This window comes from Pseudonaja textilis, chromosome 3 (assembly GCF_049901715.1).
Source record: "Pseudonaja textilis isolate UNSWEBS1 chromosome 3, rPseTex1.2, whole genome shotgun sequence".
NCBI lineage: Eukaryota > Metazoa > Chordata > Lepidosauria > Squamata > Elapidae > Pseudonaja > Pseudonaja textilis.
In genome coordinates this window covers 64,691,290-64,703,286 of record NC_141992.1, presented here as the reverse complement: position 1 = coordinate 64,703,286, position 11,997 = coordinate 64,691,290, and the positions used below count along the sequence as shown (strand labels likewise).

At 41.3% G+C, this 11,997-nt stretch overlaps 1 protein-coding gene across 1 annotated transcript; it reads left to right on the top strand.

The window, feature by feature from the left end:
- The first annotated feature begins 524 nt into the window (after positions 1-524).
- On the top strand, positions 525-4,207 carry JUN (Jun proto-oncogene, AP-1 transcription factor subunit). The gene has a single exon (XM_026707160.2). It carries the CDS (start codon positions 1,598-1,600, stop codon positions 2,540-2,542), a length of 945 nt encoding a protein of 314 aa, XP_026562945.1. The 5' UTR covers positions 525-1,597; the 3' UTR covers positions 2,543-4,207.
- The last annotated feature ends 7,790 nt before the right edge of the window (positions 4,208-11,997 follow it).

Genomic DNA, 11,997 nt, shown 5'->3' with positions numbered 1-11,997 from the left:
CTTTTCAAGTCTTTCGACTCCTGATTGGCCGCCAGCCTAAGAATCAGGCGACATTCTTCCGGGAAAAGCAAAAACAAAACATCATCATCTTTCTTCCCGGACGGGGAAGGTCGCTTCTCCCGCCAATGTGCCTCGTCTTGTCTTGAAGTTGTCTCCTTCGGAGCGCGCACCCCCCCACTTTACTCTTCAAGTTTGGTATGTCCCGTTGCAGGACACCTTCCCCTTCTCTTTGCCCGGTTCCTCCAACCCCACTAAGGCGCTTAAGCGGGTAACCAGATATTCAAAAACAATACGTCAGCCCACAATGCCCTGCACGGAGCTCAGGCATTACCTCATCCCACAATGCCTTGCGAAAAGGGGCCGGGAAACTTATCGGGGTGGGGTGGCCATGGAGATGGGCGCCTTTGCAACAGGCTGGCCCAACCCCCCTCCTCCCCATGAGAGGTGGCGGCAGCCAATGGGAAGGCCCCGGGGTGACATCATGGGCTATTTTTAGTGGGTTACTGCTCTCTGATAAGTGTTGTGCTCCACGCTGGGAAAGAGCTCAGAGTGGGATTGAGTGGCGGCGGGTGAAGTGACGGTGGCAGTGCTCCTGTCCGGTAGCGGGAGAAGAAGCCCCAGCGGCCACAGCAGAGCCGGTTTCAGCTCCAGACACCAGCAGGGCCCCCGGGCTGCTATTCCCGAGAACCTGACGCACAGAGAGCGAGCCGGCGCTCCCTTGTTACAAAGTCGAGTCGGGGGTCGCTGAGATTTCCCCCGCCCCCCCGCAAGCCGGAGCGCGAAAGCTGAACTTGCCCGGGCATCCTTTCCTTTGGAGCGCCCCGAGTGCCTTGCCTCCTGGACCGCTTCAGCTCTTCTCGTCTGAATCCCGAAGGTGCCGAGCGTGGGAATCTCTTCTTTTTTTTCCCACCCACCGACCCCCTCCTCCCCTTCTGTGAGCAAGAAGAGGGGCGATCTACTTGTGGCAACTTTTTCTTCTTCTTCTTTGCCTTTCTGGCTGGGACTTGAGGCGACCTGCTTTTTTTGACAGCCGCTGCGAGAAAGGAGAGGACTCAGACAAGTGGGTTTGAAACTCGGAAACGCTCCAGACCGACCCAGGACACTCCCACGAGGAGTGCGAAGGGGCGGAGGAGGGGAGGAAAAAAAGGACTTCAAAAGTTTCTGGATTCCCTCCTTCTTCGGAGCGATAAAGAGGCACCCCTGAACCATTATTATTCCTTCCTTGGACTGAGAAAGGGATTCCGAATTTGAAAAATAACTTTTCTTTGGGTCTTCCTCCCCCACCCCATCCCTCCCAACAGTCAGAGTCGGGAAGTGATGCGCATGCTGGGTCTTTGAGGTGAAACTGTGTGTGTTCGAGTCTGACTTTTTTCTAGCCAAACTGGGGGCTCGAATCAATGCCTTGTTGCAAAAAAAGTAAGACTTTAATTGATCACTTTTGAACTGTTGTCTTCATTGTTGAAAGAGTGTTGTTATAAGAACTGTACCTACTTCTTAACTGTGGCAGCTGTGAACTTTTTAAAGTTGTAACAAACCAACTTCCTTTCCTAGGTCTGTTTTTTGGGCTGTAGGTGAACAAACTTGTGGACTGTATTCTATGACTGCAAAGATGGAACCTACATTCTACGACGATGCCATCAATGCTACCTTTGTGCAGCCAGAAAGTGGTGCTTATGGATATAATAATCCCAAAGTTCTGAAGCAGAACATGACTCTCAATCTGGCTGACCCTTCCAGTAACCTCAAGCCCCACTTGAGGAACAAAAATGCTGATATCCTGACCTCTCCAGATGTTGGCCTCCTCAAGCTGGCTTCTCCTGAACTGGAAAGGCTGATTATTCAGTCGGGAAATGGACTGATCACTACCACTCCGACCCCAACCCAGTTCCTCTGTCCCAAAAATGTCACCGATGAGCAAGAAGGTTTTGCTGAAGGCTTTGTCAGGGCACTCGCAGAGCTACACAATCAAAACACCATGCCGAATGTTACCTCCGCTGCTCCGCCTACGAACTCCGGCATGGCCCCAGTCTCTTCCATGGCTGGAAACAGTGGCTTCAATGCTAACATGCACAGCGAGCCACCCGTCTATGCTAATCTCAGTAACTTCAATCCTAGCGCACTCAATACAGTGCCTTCCTACAATGCAAACAACCTGGGCTTTCCTCCACAGCATCATATAAACCCCCAGATGCCAGTGCAGCATCCGCGCCTCCAAGCTCTGAAAGAAGAGCCTCAGACTGTCCCAGAAATGCCCGGGGAGACTCCTCCCCTGTCCCCTATTGACATGGAATCCCAAGAAAGGATCAAGGCAGAGAGGAAGCGCATGAGAAATCGAATTGCAGCTTCCAAGTGCCGGAAAAGGAAGTTGGAGCGGATTGCCAGGTTGGAAGAAAAAGTCAAAACTTTGAAAGCCCAGAACTCAGAACTCGCGTCTACTGCCAACATGCTGCGAGAGCAGGTTGCACAGCTGAAGCAGAAGGTCATGAATCACGTCAATAGTGGATGCCAGCTAATGCTCACACAGCAGTTGCAAACTTTTTGAAAAGACTGAAAAGTAACTTGATGAGGAGAAATTAAGGAGAGGAAAGCATTTGGGAGGCAGACGCCCTCCCGCAACACACACACACTTGTGGTGGGTGGAAAGAAATGGCTGAAAGGCATTGAATCCGAAGTCTGCCACCCCCGAGTCAAATGCATGTGTGGAGAGACTGGTGTGCCTTTTGGGTGAGGTGGCCGCGTATCAGTTGACAGAGCAACTCAGCAAAACAGCTGAGCTGTTCCACTCAGATAAGGCATGGGATGCCTTGTGTTTGTCTTTCTTTTTCTCTCTCTCTTTTTTAACATTGACCAAGACTTGCATGGACCTAACATTAAAATGATCATTCAGTATTAAAAGTTAAACTGCAGTAGATACTGTAGATGGCTTTCTCTTAGTACTCCTTTTAAAAAAAAAACAAAAATAGGGAGGGTGTTTTGGGGAAGCTAACAACAGAAACTGGGCTATACTGCCTGTCTGAGTTGTGTATGTACATGTATATTTTTTATTTTATGACAACTGATTAATGTCAAGTAAAACTACTTCATGACTTTGTAAGTTATTTTTTATGTTCATTTGGGTTCCACCCAGTATTGTTTGTAAATAAGAGATTTTTTTAGCAACTTTTGAGTTTTTTTCCATTTGTAATAAAGTATATAATTTTTTTTTAATGTTTATTTCTGAAACAAAAGAAAGGGTTGATCTTATTTAAGAAAGCACCAGTAATCCTTATTTTCTTTTGATAAGTATCATTTAGATTTCAATTCTACACACACTTAACCTAGGAGCAAGTCTTATTAACTTCAGTGGGGCTACTGCTGAGTAGACATACAAAGATACTTGTAAATCGGGCATAACAGAATCAACTTTTAGTTGAATGTTAAAACTCTACTGAAGTGAGGAGTGAGAAACTCTTCTTTGATCTTCACATACTGTAACAACCATTTAAAAAGTCTTGTGGTACTCCTGTTACAATAAAACTATTGGTCTTTAGAGTGCCATAAAATTCCTTGTGTTCTAATTCCCAGGTGGGTAAATTTTGTTTTGCCTAAGGGTATCAAATTTATATTCCTAGGTTACTAACATACTGGATGGGAAACATATTAAGACTTACACATTCAGATATTTATTTCAAGTAAGAGAACTGACTTCCTATTAAAGGCATCATTTACGGAGGTGGTATTAGAAAAAAAAACTAGACACCAGAAATGCTTGACAATCTAGTGCAAATAATTTAGTGATCTACTGGTACATTTTAATCTACTTTTTGCCTACCCCTGCTTTTAACTGGAATACAAGAGACATCTCAGTGACCCCCTGTGGTGGAAAAAAAGAGCTGCTATCTAATTTGACTTTAAACTTGTATGGTTTGCTCCACAAAGAGCTACTGATACAATTTTAACAGAAGTGAAAAAAAGTTGGTAAAGTTATTCTGTATCTACGTACTTGTTGAATAAACTTTTTTTAAAGTATTACCTGGCCATTTCACAATTACATGTTCTTAAGAAAATATTGATAAGCTTTTGGAAGAAACCACTGTTTTTAAAAGCAACCAATTTGTCACCTTTCTGTTTGTTATCTCTTTGATTTTTTTAAAAAAGCTCTCTGTTCATAAGTATTTAGGACTATGCCTGTTGTCCAATAAAACCATTCTATTAATCTTCCAACAAATACGAATTTCTTTTCCCTCTTTTGGTGATGGTTTTTTAAAACTATATTTCACAACAGATGAGAGGAAAGAATAATTTAAATTGGATTATGTGGCTTGGAATTTGGGAAGTAAAATTCATAAATACTAAATATGTTTTTAATAATAGCAGGTTTTATAATATCATTATGACACAAATTTGCAATATTCTGTAGACCAGGGGTTATACCTATAATTCATTTATGCAGGATTTCCCTGCTAAATTTCTGCCTATTGTGCATCTGTTAAACATCCAGAGGCAACTAAGAAATGCTTTTAGACCACTTGAAATGCAGTGTTCCTAAGTAGTGGGATGCAACAACTTTTAGTTTTCTTCAGAAGAGTGGCTTCTTTATGATTGCATCTTTCTATAAAGAGGCTGAATTAATAGTGGCAATTGACTGCCTCCTATATTTAATGGTAGTTAAAGTTGTCAAACAAGGGGTTAAGCAGGATGATTGCATATTCTGTTGGGTGTCCCTAATGCTGACACAAGCAAGCTGGAAAGCAAGCTGATTCTGACCATCTGTAGGAACAAGCAATCAAAGGGCCGAACAAGCATAAAACTCAATGGGGTGTGGCCTTTCTGCTCCCCAACAAGTGCCTACTCGCAAAACAAACAGCCTACCTGGAAAGGTAAAGCTCTTAACTCTCAAGCGTACTTCTGTTGTGCAAGAGATTTTATAGTTCTAAACATTCCGTGTCATTCTGGATAGGAGCAGACTGCCCTGATTTAATCTTGGTGTTTCTAAACTCCTTGACATTTCCAGGAATGTCTTCTCATTCTACCCCCCTTTTTTAAGGCTGTCCACTGATTCACCTTTTTCCAAATAGCAGTATCCACGCAAAAATAAAATACAGGAGAAGTTGAGTGCAAATTTAAAGAAGGGATTCTTAAGGATTCCAGCTAGCATTTTTAAGATAAGAAAAAGACTGCTTGCATTTCCCCAAATATAGCACACACCAACTGTCTCCCAATCTGCTTGGGGTCCCAGGACAGATGGACCATTTTGGAGAATGCTTGGTCCTGGATTTTGCTTTTGGGTATGACTTGTATCTTTATTAGCTGGATTTGCAAAATACGTTGAAACGTAAACTAACTGTGTGGACCTATGTTCATTGTGTTTTGCATCTCAGGGTCTGGGCTTGAGACAGAGAACCAGCCAATCACAAGTTAGCCCTGTCCAAATCAGCCCACATGTGGTTAGTATATGATTTCATGTGTTGTGTGTACCCAGGAAATGGGGTTAAATATTCTATGACTCATTTAATATTGGGCAAATGTATTGTGTGAACACAGCCCATAAATTGTGCAAACCAAGTTGATGTGCTTAGCTTATGATTTGGTGAGCTGAACAAATTTGTGTCAGTAGTTCAGTAGCTCCATTGTTTAGCTTTTATGAATATACCTTAACGGAGATGGATGGCAATGCAGTCAAAACGATTTTTTCCCCATATTTGAGTCACAGGAATTGAAAAACGTTAACCAGTTTGAGTTAATAAAATAACTCTTAAAATTACAGACTACCACAACCACTGACAACTTTAGAAGAAATGTAAAAATAGGATAGTTGGATTTCTTTATTTTTTAATGAACAGAAACTCTATAGGTTTCTGTTCATTAAAAATAAACGTAACAAAAAGTAACAAAAATACATTGTAAATGTAAGTGGTACTTGAAAAACTAACACATTTATTTAGTACTAGGCAACCCATGTCCTGTTGGGTCATCATTTTGGAGATATTTCCTTATTTGAAGAGAGAAACAGAATGACCATGGGTAAGTGAAGAAGCAGTAATAGGAGTGACTTCTGACTTCCTGACACCTTCCCCATTGGGTTTCCTTATGGGAATCTGGTAGGGAACACCAGAAATTTCCCTCCTTCCTTCTTCCCTTCCCTTCCCAGCAGGAGCAAGGGATTGCAAGAGTGGCTGGGAAACTGTCACAAATCATTGAAGATGAGGATCATGTGACCACAGCAGCAATTTGACTATAGCAGCAGCCTAAAGCAGCCACATCTGTCTGAAATTTCATTTCCTCAGGAGCTGTGAGTCCTGGACTTTAGATGCATTCTGTAAGTCAATACATTCAAGATACCTTGGTTCAGAAATTGTTGCTCTATGAAGTGTTGTTTTGCCCAATTAAAGTTTATATAAACGAAAGTTTTAGTGGTATACAGATTTCTTGTTACGGACTAAAGTTCATTTTACCATGTATCTGGCATATTATCCTATGTTGCAGTTGCATTTCATTTATGAAAAACAAACCCCCATGGAGCTTATTCCTGGCATTCTTTGCTGCTGTGCTTCAACCAGTTTGAAGCAATAAACCAAATGTTAAAAAGAACAGTAAAATGGCATTAGTCCAAAGGCAAGGATGCTCAATCCTACCTTCACATAAACCCTCTCCCTTGGCCAGAGCCATTTTACAAAACTTCATTAGGGTGTTCTTACAGTTCTTATATATGAGGGAAGTTTGTTTTAAGTAGAACTGCTACCACTAACAAGTCCCTACTATGGGATCTGTGCAGATGAAATTCTTTGGGAAAATGGTCATCAGTAAAGCCTTGCTCCCAGATGTCATAGGATAGGCAGATTTATTTTGGAGCTGATCTTGAGGATAACCAGTCCCTGAATCTTGCTTGATACAATATGCTCAGGCATAACATTTATTTCTAGGGACTGGTCTTCTAGCACTATGAATTCTTCATTAAACGACTTAAGATTCTTCTGGCTGCTCCCACTGGAGCTAACTAAGCCTGAAATAATTTTTCAAACTCCCAAAACTCTGTCACAAATCAGCATTTGTTGTATGAAATCACAAATCTCTTAAGCTAAATTGGCATTTTAAATATAATTATTTGACTATAAAAATTGACATTTTAATAAAAACAAAAGAATAATACATGATTAGATCAAACAAAGTTATAATGCACTTAGTTTAGGAGATAGTGTGAACTCAGATGTGATTTGTGATTTATGGTTTAGCATGATATTGAAACCAGGCATTATGGCTTACACAGCCATTATGGTTTATTATTATGAAACATGTTTCATAAAATAGATTCCAGTTCCCCAGAAAGAAACATAAACCAAGAAGTAAGAGGATAAAATATAAAAAACGTAGTAAGATGGTAACATAGACAAGGAACATTGGTGGACCAGGGGAAGATCTGGCTCTACCTTCCTCACTCTGGTGCCCTCTACATCAAGGGTGTCCAATTTTGGCAACTTAAAGACTTGTGGACTTCAACTCCCAGACTTCCCCAGCCAGCCATACTGAGAGTTGAATCCAGAAGTCTTAAAAGTTGCCGAGGCTGGATATCCTTGCTCGGTATATTGGACTAGAAAGCATTTCTTCACATTTCTTGAGAGGCCTGTTCCATCTCAGGCAGTGGTGGGATTCAAATTTTTTTACTACTGGTTCTGTGGGCGGCCTTGGTGGGTGTGATGTGGCTTGGTGGGTGTGCTTTGATGGGGGTGGCAGGGGAAGGATACTATAAAATCTCCATTCCCTCCCCACTCCTGGGGGAAGGTTACTACAAAATCCCATTCCCTCCCCATCCCACTAACCTGCTTTCCAGCTCTGTTCTCCTGTGTAGGGCAACAAAAGAAGACCTAGCCGATCAGCTGGGACTCAGGAGGCAGAGAATAGAAGGGCATGTGGCCAGTCAGAGGTGGTATTTGAAAGTACTCAAAATTTCCGCTATCGGTTCTCCAGAACTGGTCAGAACCTGCTGAATACCATCTCTGATCCCAGGGAGGTAATATTAAACAATCATAAATATTAGCCACTAATAGTCTTTCCCATTATAAATTTGCTTAACCCCTTTTCCAGACTGTTTTTGGTTATACCATGACATTTCAGGACTCTTGATAGTGACAACTGACAACTGACAACTCTGACAACTGAAACTGTTTGACAAACAGGGAATGAAGAAACTCTCCAGCCAACCACACAAAACAGGTTTATAAATACAAAGATTCAAATATGCCTGCAATGGACTGAGCATAAGGCAAGCTTGAAATAAAAATGTTTCAAAAGGTGCTATTTCCTGAGAGCAAAGCACGTGATTAACCTTTTTTTTTTTTTTTGCAAATTACATTTTCCTGGTGAATACCATCAAGAGGCTGGGATTCTGCAAGTATATTTTCTCCTTCCAAACCAATTGACTGCCAAAAAAGAAAAAAATAAGAAAGAAAGAAAAGGCTTGGAAAGATCAGATATGGGTTTCTATCTTTTGCAGTAACAGATTAGGTCCTCAGGGACATCTGATTTATCTTTTGAGTACGTTCTGGCTAAAGGGAGTTTCTTTAATCATCCCCCCACAACAAGATACTTTTTCTAGGGAGAATATTCATGCCCCTGAAGGGAGTTTCTACCAAACAGAAACAAATCCTCTCATTAACCCTACATACCTGGAAAATGGCTTTTCTTTGAACCATGTGGTCAAATGTATTCCAATAAGGGAAGTTACAGTGAAGTTCTTACTATTACTTCTCCAGCGTAAAAATGGTCAGTTGTAAGTGAGGGGGGTGGGGGAATCTATAGTATTCCAAAACTTAATTGTGGGAATTATCAAAATTTCCCATCTTCAGTTTGTGATGGGAGGCATGTAAAAAACCTTACCCATTCAGCCAAGAACTTAAAGGGTTATTCTGTTTTATTTTATGATCAGCCCTCTGATATGATATGTAACTTCATGGTGCTTTAGGACTGAGTCTTGTTTGAATGGCTATGTCCAACATGACTGCTACATCTACCCTGGGAGATGAGTGAAAACAATGCTGAGTTAACATTTGCTCCCAGTTGTTTATTAATGTGAAAGATCAAAACGAACCTTGGGTAATGAACTGAGGTACAAAGATCCAATACAGAGTGGATGTAAGATTCTTCAAATACAGCCCAGAAAACCTTGCTTACACAGTGCAGTACAGTATATACAATACAGAACAAGGTCATGTTGGGAGTTGCATGTCAGCAAATCTTGAAGACCATGATGGCTCTCATTTCCAATGTTATATGAACAATTCTATGTCCGATAAAATGGATTGTGAGTCACTTGTTCTGTACTAAATACTGTGTCAATTTTCAAAAGGCCCTAACCCTAACCCTAACCCTTAAGAATTCTGAAACCAGCTTTATGACTGAGATATTTCTTCTTTTGAGTGAATAATATGTCTAAACACATGAATACAAGGCAGTCCTGGATATCAATTACAAGTAAATGTTTTGCATCACACAATTAATTTCATGACATCAAATCTTGCACTGAGCTCTTTTTAAAAAAAATTGTGCCTCAGTAAAGAACTGGGAACTTTTAACCTGCTCCAGCATTGTCAGCTGTGGAGCGGGAAAACAAATTGGATTGTTATAATATACAGTTTTGTTTTGTTTTTAGTTTCAGGTTAAGGCACCAGCCTAGAAACCAGGCGACCATGAGTTCTAGTTCCACTTTCAGCATGAACGCCAGCTGGGTGACTTTGAGGCAGTCACTCTCTCTCAGTCCATGACATCAGGTTCAGGTCAGTTGCTGTTGTAGCCAATGAATCAAGACTTGGTTGATGGGAGGATGTGGAGCAGAAGCTGGACTTCCAGGAAAATGCTAGGGAGGAAAAAAAAATCAAACTGGGACATAAGGCAGTTACCCTCTGCGCATGCATAAGCGCACCAATTGTGCCTACCGTCCCTGTCCTATTGTTTTTTTTTTATTTTTCTTATAAGTATCTATCTCATGTATTCAAAACTGTATTTATTCTTATACCTGTATCTTGTAAGTGATTGACAAATCAAATAAATACTAAATACTAAAATTTTGTGAAGGCCAACCCTAAAGTATGAAGGATAGTTGGAGCCCTGGTATATCGACAGAAATGTTTGTGTGGTGGCTCCTATCTCCTGCCCATTTTGGTACTGGTTTCAGCAGGAGTCGTGGCAATCCAATCACGATACGGCAGAGATAAAAATGAAAAGAGATGAACTAGTTGTGAACTAAATGGGTGTGGGGAAGAGGGGGAAGGAAAGGAGTACACACGAGAGAGAGTGAAATCCTTGGATATACTGGCAGTGTTTAATCTCTGCCTCCTCCACCTTTGAGAACAGTGACGTGTCTGGCATGTACTTAATGTGACTCTGAAAATCTCCACAATAAGGGCAGGGCTGTCTAGACAGAACTGTTTTCTCTGTCCTTGTTGTTTTGTTCTTCAGAAACCAACACTTTTTGCTTATCTTTACATTGATTAATTAACTGTAATTACTGTATATTGAATAATCAAATGTCTACAACGGGCAGTCAGCAATCAGTAGTCCAAGGACAGCCAACCAGCAGGAATCATAACTTATTTTTAAAGGAAAACACAGGCATTTTATCCTTGTAAAATGTTCCAAACCAATATTCCTGGAGGCATCAGTGCTGATCTCTAACCAGATACCTTCCAAATGTGCTGAGATTGTAGCTCTTGGAATTCTGAAAAGTATACTTCAAGCATATCTGGAGCTTGACAAATTATTTATCTACCTCTCATCTATCTATCTATCTATCTATCTATCTATCTATCTATCTATCTATCTATCTATCTATCTATCTATCTATCTATCTATTTATCTGTCATCTTGTTTGGAAAGAAATTTAGCACTTACATCTAGGAACTGTTGCTACAACCTGTCTAGTTTGATGAAAAGAAGGATTAGGGGTGATATGATAGCAGTGTTCCAATATCTCAGGGGCTGCCACAAAGGAGTCAAACTATTCTCTAAAGCACCTGAGGGCAGGACAAGAAGCAATGGATGGAAACTAATCAAGGAGAGAAGCAACCTAAAACTAAGGAGGAATTTCCTGACAGAACAATTAATCAGTGGAACAACTTGCCTCCAACAGTTGTAAATGCTCCAACACTGGAAGTTTTTAAGAAGAGATTGGATAACCATTTGCTTGAAATGGCATAAGGTTTCCTCAGGGGTGGGATTCAAATTTTTCAACAACCAGTTTTGTGGGTGTGGCTTAGTTGGTGGGAGTGGCTTGGTGGTCATGTGACTGGGTGGACGTGGCCAACTCAATATCACTCACATCGAGGCACGCATCTCTTCACCTGGCTTCTCATGACTGTGGGGATGCTGCAACAGTCGTAAGTGTGAAAAATGGTTATAAGTCACTTTTTTCATTGCCATTGTAACTTTGAATCGTCACTCCACGCAAGCAAAGTACCAGCAAAGGAGGGGGAAAAAATCCAGAGACATTCCTGAGACAGGAAGGGTTAACGGAGAGGCAGTTTCTGTAAGCAACACCAGAATGTTTCCTTCCTGCCTTCCTTACAGGATTAGGCCAGTAATTTCTTCTAACAACCAGTTCTCTAAACTGCTTAGAATGTTAATAACTGGTTCTAGCAAATAGGTGCGGACTGGTAGAATCCCACCCCTGGGTTTCCTGCCTAAGCAGGAGATTGGATTAGAGGATCTCCAAGATTCCTTCCCACTCTTCTCTTCTCTTCTCTTCTCTTCTCTTCTCTTCTCTTCTCTTCTCTCTTCTCCTCTCCCCCCTCCCCTTCCCTTCACCTTGTTTATTGTGAGGAAAATAGAACTGTGTAAATATGTATTTTGTTGCATATCCGTGCAGTCAGAAGTTACAGCAAAAGAAATAAATAATTTGAATGAGGTAGGACACACAAAATCACCCAGCATTGTACACCTAGTGTTAGTCAGAATCATGGCCATATATATATAAGCAGGAGGACCCTGTACTTCAGAGCAAGTGGTTGGCCTTCAACCTTTATGTCT

Coding starts and splice junctions, on each gene's coding strand:
- JUN (XM_026707160.2), top strand. CDS start 1,598: ATGACTGCAAAGATGGAACCTACATTCTACGACGATGCCATCAATGCT.